Raw genomic sequence first — 15617 nt, 5'->3', positions numbered from 1 at the left:
ATCTCACGCAACCTTCACATCCCCACTCTTCCAGCCACGCTCCCCAGCCGGGATAGCAGAGCTGCTCCCAGCCAGGCTGTGCCTCAGGCTCCCACAGGTAGCTGTGCATCTCCCTCTCCACTCTGAATTATGCAGCAGTGAAATCTGCTGGGGAGGAAGAGTAGAGCCAAGGACAGAGGAAATGACACAGACTCCAGCAGGTTCCACTCCCTGATCCTCCGGAAGGAAGTTCCTTTCCTAGTACCCACCTCCACAGTGGACACGAAGCCTGTCTGGAAATGGCTCATTCAACACTGAAGAGGAATAAACATTCCCCATGGCAGAATCAAGAGGTTTGGCTGTGGGATACGAGGTGCCAATCTCAAGAAGTCTACAACAGACAGCAGGAAACGTTGGTCTGGGCCAACTTCAGACAAAGATCAAGGTTAGACTAACAACAAAAAAGAGATCTCAAGAGAAATCAGTGTCTACAGCCTTCACCCTGCTCTGGGAAATCTCCCAACCCTGCTATTAAGATATTTTACTTCCTTTACCAGTACTGCCAATTCTGGCAGCATTCTCAACTCAAGTGCAAACTCTGCCTCCCAACACCACTGTGCAGCACCAGGATCATCAAACCCACTGCTCCGAGAAAGGCCTCGTGTGCAGCAGCAGGAGGGGGTTTGGTTACACACAAATCCCTGCCTGATCAGCACCAGCAGGAGAGGAAATGAGGGAAGAGTGACTGACAGGGAGAGGCGGTTTCTGGATGATTGTACTTGGTTTTGGGGTATGAGAAGCTTGTTGGAACACGAAGTCTCTCTCCCCTCACCGCAGCCTCTCTGAGCACGGGGATAGAGCAGAGCCCCTCACAAAGGCACAGCTCATTGATGTCCTTGTAATGCTCCCACCTCGGATCCACCACACACATTAGCACCAGATGCCTGCTGCCAGAAGGAGAACATGCCAGGGTCTCTCCCATCCAGGCAACATTAGTCCCTGCCTTGTTCTTCACAGTTAAATAAAACCACCGACTAAAAAGAAGAATCGGGGGTGTGGGGGGGGAAATATCAACACCAACTTCTGGAAACTGTTACAAATAGCTCAGTCTTCACTTTCTGGGTAGTGGCAAAAGGTCAAGTTGTGCTGGAAAGCAACATTTGGGTTCTACATGACATGAGTGCACAAGCTGCATCAGGCTCTGCTGGAGCATCCACGAACATCACAAGCCCAAGCAAAGTGGAACAGCATTTTCTGGGAGGATTGCTAACAGAAGAATTGCAGCTGAGAAGTTTTTTATCAGCAATTTGAAGTGAAAACACAATTTATTTAAAAAGCAAAGTGAAGGCAGGGATGGTGCACAACTGGCAGGCAAAAAAAGCCAGTGCTGAGCTGCATGGCTGAGTGTCACGTCTCAGACCCAGTGAGACCAGGAGTGTGGTTTTGGTGTTTAACCAGTTTCAACTGCAGCCTGGCACTCTTTTACTTCCTCTGCAGAGAACTCTTCTCACTGCTGAAGGAAAGAAAGCAACCTCACCACGCAAAACAAAACGGCTTGAGTAAAAATAAAGCCCCAAGGTGGTTTGGTGGCTGAGGTCATATCAAGAGGCAGAGAGGTTGCAGGCAAGGGACAGCACTCAGAAATCCACATGCTGCCAACCAATAAAAAGATTACAGAAAAGGAGGCAGGGCACAGAATTAATGCAAGTCCAGCAATAAAGAGGCTGACGAGCCTCTTTCACACGCCACCAGCTCCCCCGTGCTCAAAACAGTTTGTAAACTGTTTCCTAAACACAAAGAAAAAAAAACCCCAGACCTAGACCTGACCTCCGTGAATGAGTAACCAAACCCAACAGCTTCCTGCAAGCTTGTGGGGGTGAGGAAAATGAGGGCAGGACAAAGGGAACTCCACACTTCTCCCTCTCAAGTCTCGCTCTGGGCACAAAGATTAAGGATGCAACAGCTCTCGCTGTTCTCTCATGTGGGTGGTGGATGCAGGCCAGAAATGAGGGAAGGCAGCCCTCAGCTGACTGCTGGTGCCTGGCATTCCCACCCCAGAGAGCATCTCTGCTTCTTGCAGCGCTGCAGGGGAGGCTCAGCAGGGGCTGGCAGCTCTGCAGAGGTGTGGATCAGGAGCAGGCTGGGGAGGGAAGCACTGCCATCCCCTGACAGCAAGGAGAGCCCAGAACACAGACAGGATCACATCCAATACTAGAGAGCATCTAACCATAGAGGGGGCAAACTTCCTGACACAAGCCACCCTCCTGTGACAAGGGGCTGACACTCTAAGGGCTTGTGTGTATCCCACTGGCTCCTTCCGTGAGAAAAACCCGAGGGGACATTCCCTCATGTGTCCCCACCCTTTGGGGACACACCTACACCACTGCTCTGGTGGGGCTCAGATGTTGAACTGGTGTGGGAACAGCTCCAGCAGCAGCACACAGGGATGTGCAGGCACTGCTGGGTTAGTGGGTCCCACTCCCTCCACTCTCTGCACCAGCATCCAGTTTTGGGTTAAAAGAACCCTAAAAGCATGCAGAAGTCAGCACAGGACATCATGTGCAACCTGCAGGGTTACCTTTTTGGGGAGCTATGCCCCAGCAGGGGGGGGGAAGGCAGCAAGTCTGTGCTTTCACCCTGCCCATTTAAACCACAGGCACAGCCCCAGCTGCCTGGGCTCATTTTCCAGATCACAGGCTCCTAAAATTGACCATTCTGAGGGCTTTGCCCACCTGACACCATGGAAGGATCAAATGAGAGAGCCCTGTAGGAGCCCTGTACTTCATCCAGCAAAGATTATTCATAGGAGTCTGCAAAGAAAAGATCAATCTTTCACTGTCCTGAGTGAAACCACCCAACCATGCTGGCAGTGAGGAGAAATGCTCCCGCCAGCCTGGCAGGGATGCACCAAAAATAATGAGTTCCCCAAGCAGCTTCTTCTCCGTGCATCTGTATGGAAGAACAACCATCATTACAGCAATACATCATTTCCACTTCTGCCTGTCACTTACCTCCAGTCATGTGTAATGGAACAGAGTAACAAGGTGAGGGGAAGAGCTGAGAGTGGAGGGAGAAGCTCGCAGAAACAGGGGTGTCTCTGGGGTATATTTGCATGAGCAGAGTTTGGCCATGCTCAGAGACACCCAGCTCACACCACAACAGCCTCTGAACAAACCAGACACTCCCAGGGAGCAGAAGCAGTGACATTCTGGCAACCCTGACTCTGAACATGGGTCACTTCTGGTCCTGTGTGTGACTGGTCCAAGCAAAGGACAAGCTAAAGGAGCAGAATGGGCAAGAACCCCCACCACAACTGCTATCAGACTAAAACGAGTTTTTAATCCCTCCAGATGCAAAGCCCAAGCTCCACCAGATGAAAAACTGCATGGATTGAAAGCAGGCAGGAGAAGGAGCCAGCCCAGCCACCCAAGTGGCTGCTGCCCAAGAGGAACAAGTGCACAGAGCAGGAACAACAAACACCACCAGGGAAAAGCAGATGTGAAACATGCAGGAGCTGACTGGGACAGGGACCCTTTCACCAAGGACACATGGCCTCTGTTGAGGAAGCAGCTTGGGCAGCCCCTCAAGCTCCTGGAAGCACAGGCATTCCCCAAATTGTCTCTTGGTGGTATTTACTGCTCACTCATGGAAACCCTGGTGCAGTATTCTACATTCCCTGCTGTTGAGAAGAAAGTCTGGGTAAAGAAGTGAAAGTCAAAACCTGCTCTGAATTCCAGGGCTAATGATTTCACTCCTATTTCTCTGCCTCTGCAAAGGGGCTGTTGCTCCATGGGCACCCAGCACCAGGCAAATCCAAAACCTCTACCCCTGACCAGCAGGCTGGAGGAAAATGGGAATGTCCCTGCAGCTGATGCACAGGGCTGTGACAGCAAATCTTGACTCTGGCTTTTGCTTTCCCAAGAGCTTTTCTGGTGGCCCTACCAAACTTTTGATGGTTCTACAAGACTGACCTCTCACAAAGAGGCTAAGAGACTTAATTCTTTAATGATGATGAAGTATTCAGACATCTGGAGAGAACTATTATTCAATTACTGGCCTGCCAAGGGAAAACCTCTCTTCCCTAATCTTAGCTGCAGCAATCTTTATTAGTGCCTGCATGCTGCGTGGTAACACAAGGAAGTGTCTACTGCAGAGCACAGGCAGCAGGCAGCAGCAATTGTGAGAACCTTAACTCAGCATTTCCTGACAGGAGTGATTAAAATCTCAAATTCAGTGTAATATTAGCACTTTCTCAAGAGACTGACAGCCCGTTTGCCCTGTTTACTTTACCAATTCACAGCCTGCAGAGCAAACTGCTTACAGTACTATCAGATTTAAGATGAATGCAGAGCCATGGCAAATGAAACCAGTGGCAGGGGTTCAGCTCTTCAGCTCACCAACACGACTGCTCACTTACTCAGCCTCCTTTTTTAGCATTTCTCATTGGAATTGCACATGAAGTGACCAGATATTGCCAAGGAAAGGGTCAGCCTGGGCCCTCCTGCCCTGCACACCCAGGAACATGCAACGTACAAGAGACCACAGAGAGCAGCCGTTCACAGAATGAAACCCCAACAGGCTGTGGCCAAAACAGCCAAAACCCTGAGCACCAAACAGCCAGGCTGCAACTCAAACACCTCCTGAGCTTGCTCTCAAACTGTCCCTTGTCCTGTGTGCTAGCAGTGCCAAATCCAGTGACAGGGGAAGGGGCCAAGCACAGATTTACAGCCCTTGGTGTGCACAGGTGGTACGTTCTTCCAGTTCTGCATCTTCCTAGAAAAGGGGATGGAGCAAACTGTGAAACAGGCAGCTCTGCCAAGCCTCTACCTAAAAGCACAGTGCAAGGCAAACTGCCAGCCTCACCCCAGAAATGTCTGCAGTCTGTGCTGGCCTTTTCACTCTTGCCATCCCAATTACTAACTTCAGGCTGTGGGCTCCTGACCCTGAAATAAAGCAGTTTTGTGGTCTTTGTAGAGAGCTGCATAAGGGAAAATGAAGTGAGACCTGAGCAGAGGTGTGTAAGCATGTGCTGACAGGGACAGCACAAACACCAGCAGGTCCTGGGAGAGCAGTAGCAGCAGCTCCCTGCAAAGTGTGTCATGTCACAGGACTGGCACCTCACCACCTGCACAGTAAAGAGAGTGACTACTGAGACAGAAAACATCCCCAATCCATTTCTTGACACCTGTAGAACAGCCAGCATCCCCACAGTCAAACCACCTGTGGCTAGGTTTGATACAACAGCCACTGGCTGAAGGGTACAGGCACCCTCTCTCCCACACCCTGCCCAGAATGCATCCAGAGCTGTTATATCTCTACTTGCAGTGTTAAATCTGCGGCTGGCATCTGAACTTACCCATTCTGCCCTGCAAAATCCCCTTCTCTGGCCCACAAACAGCTGCCATAGGGCTGATGCCTCTGCTACCTGCAGAGCACAGCTCCCAGGCCAACACAGAACACAGCCTGCCTCTGCCTTTTCAAGGGCTGAAGCTGGCAAGGAAGGGAGTGGAGAGGCAATGACACATTTAGCCTCATTTCCCCAAAATGACACAGAAACGCTGGCACACATCCCCTGGGAGCAGAGCTGTTCCCTTCCGGCCGCCCGGGGATGTGGGGCAGAGGTGCTGCCAGCACCAGGGCTGCTCCTGCTCCTGCTCCTGTCCCGGCCAGCAGGGCCCTTCCGAGGCCAAACAGTGCCACACAGTGGCAACTCAGGGCTGCTCGGCTCCTCTCCAGCCAAGCAGCTCCAAAACACCCGGGGATGCTGCGAGGAACAGGCTGAGAGGCTGCAGCTCCGCTGAGGAAGGAGTCCAGAGCTTCCCCAAGAGCTGCTGCCTTTATCCAGCCCACAGCTTCACAGCTCGGGAGCTTTGGCAGCGACACACATTTCAGGTTTCCTTTCCCCGTGGTTATTTTAGGTGATATGGCCCCATAAACAGTTTTGCCAACTCAAGTGTTGCCCCACAGCAAGCACAGGCAGCCTGAGAATAAATATCTTGGCTGCCAAAACCAACAGTGCCCAAACCCAGGCCCTCAGCTCCCTTCTGCCACTCTATTTCTGATGGTGTGCTTCTCCATGATCAGAAGGCTGGTTGCTTTTTAGGAGGCAATATTTCAAACAGGAAGAAATCAAGACTAATGGTAAATATCAGACAATGTGTACAGACAGCGCCAGGAAGCTGCACTTCAGAGAGCACAGACCCCACCAAACAGAGCAAGGGGAAGCTCCAGCACAAAGTGCTGCACTACAGACACATCAGTGCCTCCCACTTTGCCAGCTGCTACACTGCCTCCTGTGACAGTACTGCAGAAGAGAAACCCCCACCAGTGCCCCAAAAACACTGACAGCATCTCATGCCAAGCAGCTTCATCAATGATTGATGGGGAAGCTAAAGCTTGGCATGTTCCTTTCAATGATGCTGAGGAAGCAAAAGTCCCCAGAAGAAAAGCTGAGGAGAGGGAAAACAACCAAGAGAAGGAACATCTGAAAAATGCTGCAGCAATGTGCCAGAGCTTATCTTTCAAAAGCCCCAAGACTTCACCCCAGTTCCACCCAGCTGAAGTCACAAACTCGCTACAAAAGCACAAATCCAAGAAGCTTTGGCCCCACAGTGTGCAGGGAAGGTTTTCTCAGTTCTCCCAAACTCTCATCCTTAACAGCCATTTTAGGACAGGCAGCCCAGAGCTCCCTGGCAAGTTCTCTTGCAAGTCAGATGTGCCAGAGCAGCGCAAAGATTCCTGGAGGATGAGCTCCCAACCACCACTGCCTTTGCCCGCATTCCTGGCCCTGACAAACAGAGCTCACCCATGCCCCTCCTGCAAGGTACAGCTGGACAGGCTCACAGGAGACACCACCACTTAATTATATTTTTAATTCTTGCAAAATAAAGGTGCTGCTTTAGCCTCTCAGCAGAGCAAGTTATGCAAATGTAACACCTACACTGGAAATTGAAACCACGGTTTTCACATTCCCAGAGCAAACCTCCAATCATCTGGCAACGGGACAAGTGACACACTTCCAAAACAAGCCTCAGAACTGCCAGGGTCACTGCTAACCCTTGTCTCCAGCTCCTGACCTCATTTCCCACCAGGAACCTCACCCAAGTTAGAGCCCTCAGAGCAGAAGCATTTTACAGCATCTTCTGTTTGTGCCTCTCTCCTGTTCCACATCAGCCACGCCAGCACACGCTGCCAAGAAAGGGATGGTAACAACATGCCTTAAACACGAGAGGCACGAGGTCACCAGCTCCTCAGCCTGACCCAGGCACAGCTCCCACAGGGAAAGCCAAAACACTGGAAAATTTAGCAACAGGAAAGCAAAACAGATCCAGTGTCATTCCACTGCATTCCAAACACATGAGACCGAAGCCAAGGGCCGCCTCCTGCAGTACTCACGTCGCTGGGGCTGAGGTTCCCAAGCCCGTTGTCCTGCTCGGAATCCCGGCCGGACTCGTGGCCCTGGGAGGAGCGGGGGTGGGAGGGATGGATCCAGATCTCCAGCCTGGTGGCATCATCTCCCACTTGTCTCAGGGTGGATTTCTTGCCTTTGCCCCGGCGGTTGGGGCTCACATCCAGCACCTGATGTTTCCTCTGCTCCATCTGCTCGGACTGGGCAAACAGGACATGCTCAGATCACCCAGGGGTTAAGGGTCAGGGGAAGTCTATGGTTTCATACACATGGAAAAATTAGCCCTTTGCCCTGCTTCACAACCACAGTAACTCATGGGCAGGTCCTGAATTTGGTTCTGACTCTACAGGACAATGCAGGTGAACAGTTTTCAACTGGAACTACCCCAGAACAAGAAAAGCTGTGTCCCAGGAGCGTGTGGCAGCCCATGTGCTGTATTTGGGGTGAGTCCCTGGGGCACAAAGGCACTGCAGCCACCCTTATCCATCAGGACAGGGTGTGGAGCATCTATGGAATAAAGCAATGATTGTGCTACATGCCAAGGCCATGCTGCAAACCCCAGCAACCAGCAACCCTTGTAGAGCTCAGCTAAATCAGTTTGTGACTCAAAACCAAGGTATTCAGCTGCCCAAACCACCCCAAGACCATCATTCTGAAGGCTGCCTCTCTCCTGAAATTTCTTAGAAGTAGGTAAGTCCAAATGCCACCATTCTCTCCATGCTCTGCAGCACAGGAGAGGTGCAGCATCCCACCGCCCAGCTGCAAGACTCACCTTGCGTTTTGTCTCCTCAAACAGACTCATGAGGCTCTCCTTGGCTGTGAGGATGGGGTTGCTGGCAGCCAGGCTGCGCATGTAGTAGTACACAGCATCCAGCTTCCTCCTCTGCAAAAAACACAACAAAAAACCAAGTGTTTCAGGGCTGCCACTCCTTCTGGGGCATTCAAAGCCAGGTTGCCATGTGCTTCCCCTTCCCTCAGTACTGCCTGCAACAGTGAGAAAGGTCCTCCCCAGCCAGGAAGGAAAAGTGCTTCTGAAGCCTGCAGTTCTGAACTGCTCTATTTTGAACCAGTATCTTCCAGTGCTGGGAACTGGCAGATCCCTGCCAGTCTGTGTCCCAGCACGATGCTTCCATTATCTGCTATCACGTCTTCCCTGAAGTCAGTTTTCCTGCATGGCTGGAGTAGCCAGCACAACTGAAACCCGGGGAAATCACATGTGGATGCTGCTTAGACCAATGCCCACAGGTCCAGTGATAAGATAGCAAACAGATGGCTCTGAGCACAAAAATCTCATGCAAAAAGTGGGCTGTGTTTTCAACTTAAAACAATTACACACTCAACAGCCCACAAAACAGTCCCTAAAATCCCTGAGGGAGTAGCGTGTATCTGACAAAGCTGCCTGAAGCCACAGCAGCTGGAATCCACACAGCACATCCTGCCATCAGCTTTTTTCTTTTAAGAAAAAACCCAAACCATCTGAGCACTGCCCTAAACAATGCCTTTCTCCACCAGATGGAATCTCCCAGCCATCCCAGAGGCTCTTCCTGTGCCTGCACATCCTTGCAAGAGGAGCATCTTACCGTGTAGATGGCCAGAAGTGCCAGCTGGTTGTACGGGCGGCCGTTTTTGGGAGCAATTTGCTGAGCCTTCAGGTACCAGCTGGGGAAGGGAAAAACAGAGAGAAAGGGTTACTGAAAGGACATCAGGCTGCATTCCTTGTCCTCAAGGGTGCAGAACTCCCCTTGGAACTGTCATTTCTTCAGGGAACTGGCCCTTCCCACAAGTGCCCTCTGCCTGCAGGAGTGAGCACAGACAGTGAGCTGTGCCCATCCTGGGGAGGGATGGGGCAAGAGAAGGCAGGTCCAGCTGCAGAAGGAAATATCCTTTAAGGACCACAGTGGCTGAATTCCCAACGCAATGTCCAGCAAAAAGGATTAAATATATCCCCAGGTTCACTCCACAGATGAGCAGGGAGCAACAAGTGCTGCTAAGTTCTGACAGAGAGAGTATACAGATGCAAAAGCCACCAGATAATACAAAAGCAAATCTGCCAGGCTCAGTGGTCTAAACCTTCCCTGCTAAGGATCAGCACAGGACAACTTCCACCACCTCCACTTCTAGATGGAGGATGTGTGGATCTGGGAGCTTGTTCTCTGGAACAGCAAAACTCAGCACACCTTTCAGTTTTACAGAACCGCGATAAACAGAGAAGTGGAAAGACTTGAAAAAGGAGAAGAAAGACTTCTTTAGCTAGAGGCAAGCTCAGGGATGAAATGACATCCATCCCTGGTATGCAGAGGCAGAGCTGTGCTGGAAGGACACAGAGCTGAGGGCTCACCTGCGGGCCTTGCCGTAGTTCGCCGTGTCGTTCGCCTGCTCCCTGTACCGGCAAATGTCCCCCTGGCAGATCATGCACCTCTGGGCACTGATCAGGGCATACTTCACCTGCAAAGGAGCAGCCACAGAACACAGCCCTGACTCACCTGCAGACCCAGCAAGCCCACAGGGGTTGTACAGAGCCAAGAGGAGGTCACTGACACACTGAAGGGCTCACAAAAGGGCAGCAGAATGAAATGACAAGGTTCCATTGCACTGGTTCTGCATTTGTAGGGGCAAGCCAATCCCCAAAACACCTCCTCTCTGACACAATATCCCACCTCTCTCCAGAAGGGGCTTGTTCAGCCCATGACCAATTTGAGGACAGCTGTTAGATAAACACATCTCTCTGGGAATGGAGCTGGACTAAAATATCCTTTCCCAGCTGTCCCTTGCACCTGCACTCACAGCTTTCCCTCATTATTCTGGATTCCACAGGCAGAAAAAAAAACCCATGTTCAATACCTCAGGAAAGGTCAGGGTGCCTTTGGATACTTCTTTATTAGCTCTGGAGACAGAGCTGGTACAAAACAAGTTCTTTGCAAAGGAAGCTAAGAAATGTTACTGCACTGGAGTGTAGAGTTCTCAGTTAAGCTGAGAAAGATTCCCTGCAAACAAACTGGCTCTGTTTGGAGTACAGCTGCCTGCATCTTGGTTAGGGCAGCACACTGAGTGCAGCACCTTGCACAGGAATACCAGGATGGGAAGTCTCCAGGAGGAAGCCAACCTACCATTTTCCTGAGAGGTTTACTGCGGATGGCCATCCCATCCATGTAGTCCTCAAGCTTGAACTGGTAGGACACCTGCAGCTTCTGGAGGAGGCTGTCAAAAAAAGAAGAGCCCTGCAAAACACACAGAAACACTTGGATGTTATGATCTTTCTAATGACAAGCACAAAATCATCACACCAGCCCTGCCACGTGCAAGAAAGGAGTTCCATCTCCCTGAGGCTTGGGCTGTTTCTCTTCAGAACACAACAAGTAGGTTGGGGGATCTCCAGGCCCAGAGGTTTTCATAACTGAGTTACACAAAATCAGGACTGATTTGATTTAGTTGAGGAGGAGGGTGGACTAAAGGCTTCCAATAGTTCCTTTTCTCACCCTAATTCTTTAAAATATCTTCTCAAGTCTGTCAGCCTAACTGGTACAAAGACTAAACTTTGCTGCAGTTTTATAGAATTACTTCCAAGCAATTTTAGTAAAGTTGGCTTGTGTTTAGCTCCACTTCAGGGCATTAATTTCATTTTAGCTTAAATCAATTTCTAATTAACACAAACACACCGAAACAAATTTGGTTTAAATTGCAGCAGATGTCTACCTCGACCTACACCTGCCCCATTAAACCATAATGTGTCTGAGCATCCTCTTTGCATAAGGATGACCTAAGGCACGTGGAGAAATGAACCAGCTGCCCCATTGTGCCAACCCCTTCCAAAAACCAGTCAATCCCACCCAAAGCTTTAGTGGAATCTGGGAATGTTTCTCTCACCTCATCTAGAAGCAAGAGCAGTTTGTTCCGAATTTCTTGGGCATTTTCCCCCTGAGGGTCCTTGAGGAGCTGCCGGAATTTCTCAATCACTTGGTAAAAAGCATTTTTCCACAACAACTGGTCCACGTTCTGGGTGTCAGAGAACTCGATATCCATCAGGATGCACCGTTCATAGAGCTGCAGCATCTCCACCCTACGGCAAAACACAGTCAGGGAGGGCTCAATGCAACAGCAACTGCCCAGGGAACACGTGCTGAACCACCTGCTGCTCACATCCAGCTGCCAGCAGCACTCAGTGCTTCCACACACATCCCCCAGGGAGATGGGAGCTGCTGCAATCTAACACCCTTCCTGCTCCAAGAGGGCAAATCCAAAAGGAGCATCTCCTTTGTACAGGTGACTCAGAAAGGATCAAGGCATGGCAAAGAGTAAGGAGCAAGGCTGCAGTTCCGCCAACAGCAAGGCACAACACAGAGAACACACACAAAGCTGCCAGGCTTTGCTCCCTCTGAGCACAAGGTCTGGGCCAGGAACCAGAACACAAATAAGCACAGAGCAACAGAGATTATTAAAATGATCCTCACCCCCTCCCCTTCCATCCAACAAAAACACACAGCAGAGACACAGACCCTGCTTCCTCAAAAGTGAATGAGTTGGGAACAATGGAAACAAAGCCTCAGAGTCCCAGAAATCACATTCCCCTTGTCAGTTGCCTACACCCCTGTCTGGAGCAGAATTCCTTCCACAAATTTAATAAAATAGCTGCAGGCTAGGAACAGCTCTGAAACATGTGGGGCAAGTTAACGGCAAAGGGGATCCTCAGCTGTTCCTGCCTTATTCTTTATAATCTTTCAAGTCCTACAGAAACAGTAGGAGAGCGTGGATGGTAAAGCCTGGAGTGAAGCCAGATGGCAATGCCTGGATATGAGAATGACAGGATAAGAGAAGGATGCTAGTGGGTTCCTGCACAAAGCACAGAGCCAGGATGGGCTGCCTGACCCCACACAGTCCCCAAAGCCTGCACACACACCTGGACAGCACAAACACCAAGGGAACTGGACATTTCTGCAGATGGGTGTCAGGTAAGGGTCCCCACACAGCTGGCAGCAGGCATTCAGACACAGGGGACACTGCCAGGAAGGACAGGGTCAACTGTGCCCACGTTCCCAGGGCAGGGTGGGCTTCCACAGGCCACAGCAGCACTCCACAGTGTTTCCTCTCCCTCCACACACCTGAGCAACCTGAGAAGGACCTGAAATCTCTAGTGCTGCTTCAATGGCAGACATATCCCACCTGTGGTCTACGGAGCAAGGGCACAAAACACAGAACGAGCCCTGAAATGAGCTCACTTGCTAATTTGCTGCCAGTCACCTCTGCAAGTCAGCCTCCAGAGAAGCCCTGCATACACAGAGGTCAAAATAAACTTGAAAGATGCCAAGTAGAAACTTGTTACAGCCATGTTAACCAGCCCCCAGAGCAACAGTTACTTCTCTCCTGACAGACTGGCTTCAGCAGGCTGCTCCCACTGGAGTGTCACCACTCTGAGTGGCATCAAGAGCAAAACCACACAGCACTGAAAGGGCACTGCCCCTCACAGCACCAGGAACACACGAAATGCTACCTGAGCATGCAACTACGGACAGGTAAGAAAGCAGAAGTCTGACAACAAACACTGAGAGCACTGAGAAACATCAACTCCAGCAAGAGACAGAAGAACCAAAAATCTTCAGCAGGTGCTTGGCCTGCTCCTCTGTGCCCCTGCAAGGCATTCACAAAGTACAAGAAGGTACAGCTTAGCTACCAGCCCAGGGAAGTGACATCTACCCTCACCCACAGTTTCCTTCCACCACCCACACACCACTGGCACACAACAAACAGACCCAGCACATCAAAAACTGGCAACCCAGTGTCACATCTCCGAGCCACAGAGATCCCCAAGGAGACACCATCCTCCTGCATTTCACCCTGGAAATGACTCACTCCTCCCTCCACAGCCCACCCACGAACCTCAGCTGGGCCATCTTCTCCAGCCCCTCTGGGCTGATGCGGTCTCTGGAGAGGAGGTTGCTGAGCTGCTGCTCCTGGTTCCCAGCCTCACGCAGGAGTTTGCTGAGCTCCTGCTGCTGGATGTTCCTCATCTGCTGCTCCATCTCGGGGCTTAGAGGAGTAGGAGACAGTGGGCCACACAGGTACTGCCCTGCCTGGCCAGGGTACCCGGGGTAATAGGCTCCTGGGTACACCCCATTGGTTGGACCCATAGGATACTGCAGGGAATATCCAGCATAGGGATACTGGGGGCTTTGCCCGGAGGCACGAGGGTAATAATAGGGGTTGTCAGAGTTCTGGAATTTATAGTAGGAGGGCTGGGCCTGGCGGGCTTCCCCCCAGGAGGTGGGGCTCACTTCATCATCCGTGTCTAGGAAGTGAAGCTGAGCAGTCTGGCTCTTCAGGGCGGGTTTTTGGTCCGGGTTGTTTGGGTCCCACAGCCGGCGTGCAGTGCCACCTCGGCCCCGGCTCCGGGAGCCTTTGTTGCCAGCCCCACCCAGCAGGAGCCTGGGCCCAGGGTGAGTGGCTTCAGGGACACCCGCTGAGCTGGCAGAGAGGTCCGTGTTGGCAGGCAAGAACAGAATCCCACGGCCCCTCCCTTGGGGCTCCCTGCTCTGGCTCCTCGCCTCTGAAACCTCAAAGGCTTTCAGGGACTTTTTTTTATCTGTATCTGCCAGGCTGACATCCCTGTTCATGGTCCTGCTGTCAAACGTCACTCGACAGGGTCCCTTGACTTCCCTGCCATTGCTGCTCCATTCACTCTCACTCCTGGAAGCTCGGCTGTGCTCCGAGTGCCTTCTCCTGTCCGAGTTCCTGCTGGGCACATACACCTCTGCCTCATCGATCCTGTCATCATCCAGGGAGTCAGTGGAGGACACAGACAGCTGCTTCCTAGGACGTATCCTTTCCCTGGCACGCTCCTGCCTCCTCTCCACCCCATCCACGAGCAGGGCTCCGTCCGTGCTGTTGTTGCTCCCAGCTGAGCTGGTGCTGCAGGTGCGGTACCGGCTGCGCCGCTTGTCCGTGCGGGAATAGCGCTTGGTGGAGCCCAGCTTCCCCGGCAGCACCTCATCCCCCGTCCTCCTCACCCTGTCGCTTCGCTCTGCTCGTCTCCCTTTATCCCCCCTGGAGGCCTTCACTGCTTCCCCTGCCTGGCTCCCCTCTCTATCCTCCTTGCTCGATTTCATTTTCCTGTTGTTGCCTTTCTCAGTCTCTTCATCTCCCTCGACTTTCAGCTGCTCCATCCTCCCGGTGATTTCCTCGCTGGTTGAACGCAGGGAGGGTTCTTTAGCAGCTGACTGCAGGCGTTTCCCAGGCTGGTAGATCTGCTGGTCCGGTTTCTTGGTTCTCCTGGGGGTTTTTGGACACCACTCATCCACACTGGGCTGCCTGGATGAGTTTTCCTGGCTTTGCAGTCCACCTTTGGTCTCTGTTTCTTCTTTTTCCTGTGAAGGACCATTCTGATTGGGGCCATCACTTTTGTCCCAGTCCCCCACAGCTGGAGCTCCCACTCCCACAAAGTCCTTGTCCCCAGCACTCTCCTCCTTGTCCTCCTCAGCTCTGCTCCTTTCCTTCTCCGAGGCCTCTTGCTTTGGTGACACAACTTTGCTCCTCAGTCTGGAGAGGCCGGGCTTGTAAATCTCCTGGTCTGGGCGCCTGTTGTCTTTGCGATGCCTCGGCTCCTTCACCTCCTTCATGTTTTCTGGGAAAAAACAGACAGAAGAAAGTTATTCCCAAGGACCAAAAAATACCATGACAAATATTCAAATCAAGGCAAAGAGCCTGCCACCCTCAGGGCGGGTCCAGGAGATCTCTGAAAATCTATGTCAATATTTACAGGAAATCACAGAATAAGAGCAGAAAATGAGGAAGTCTAATACAGCTGACCAAATCCTTAGCCTGATCCATTTACAAATCCCATCTTGCAACAGGTTTTGCCTCAAAGCACCAACAAGGCAAGGGAAAGCACAACACCAGACTTGAGCACAAGTAGCAAAGGTAAAGTTGTATCACCACAGGTTCGGCAGCAGTCACTTGCCTGCTGCTGGTGCAGGAGCTGCCGTCCCCGGCAGCGCCTGCGGTCACCAACCAGACCGTTTGGAATCAAAGACGCCTTTCCCTCCTGCTCACACCCCGGTAACGCTTCTCTCCTCCTCCTCTAACCGTATTTACATAAAACATCGTTACAGAGCCCAGGCCGGACCACGCACAGTTAACCGACCCGCTACAGCCAGGCTGCTCCCCGCTGCTTTCCCGACACTTTCTCCCTGTCAGCACCGCGCACCGGTCCCAGCCCCGAACCTCCGCCGGTACCGGGGCT

At 51.8% G+C, this 15617-nt stretch overlaps 1 protein-coding gene across 4 annotated transcripts in view; it reads right to left on the bottom strand.

The window, feature by feature from the left end:
• The window catches only part of SMG6 (SMG6 nonsense mediated mRNA decay factor), a 106973-nt gene that overhangs the window by 88285 nt on the left and 3071 nt on the right, over nt 1-15617 (bottom strand). For all 4 annotated transcript variants that reach the window (XM_033078032.2, XM_033078035.1, XM_033078033.1 and 1 more), the window contains exons 2-8: nt 13259-14999; nt 11252-11444; nt 10495-10605; nt 9726-9832; nt 8968-9046; nt 8160-8270; nt 7375-7587 (exon numbers count right to left, since the gene is read on the bottom strand). In XM_033078032.2, coding sequence (XP_032933923.1) covers nt 7375-7587; nt 8160-8270; nt 8968-9046; nt 9726-9832; nt 10495-10605; nt 11252-11444; nt 13259-14999 — 2555 coding nt within the window. The remainder of the gene's footprint in view (nt 1-7374; nt 7588-8159; nt 8271-8967; nt 9047-9725; nt 9833-10494; nt 10606-11251; nt 11445-13258; nt 15000-15617) is intronic.

This window comes from Catharus ustulatus, chromosome 22 (genome assembly GCF_009819885.2).
Source record: "Catharus ustulatus isolate bCatUst1 chromosome 22, bCatUst1.pri.v2, whole genome shotgun sequence".
Classification (NCBI taxonomy): Eukaryota; Metazoa; Chordata; class Aves; order Passeriformes; family Turdidae; genus Catharus; species Catharus ustulatus.
The sequence above is the reverse complement of the archived record's forward strand: the minus strand, read 5'-3'. Positions and strand labels throughout refer to the sequence as shown.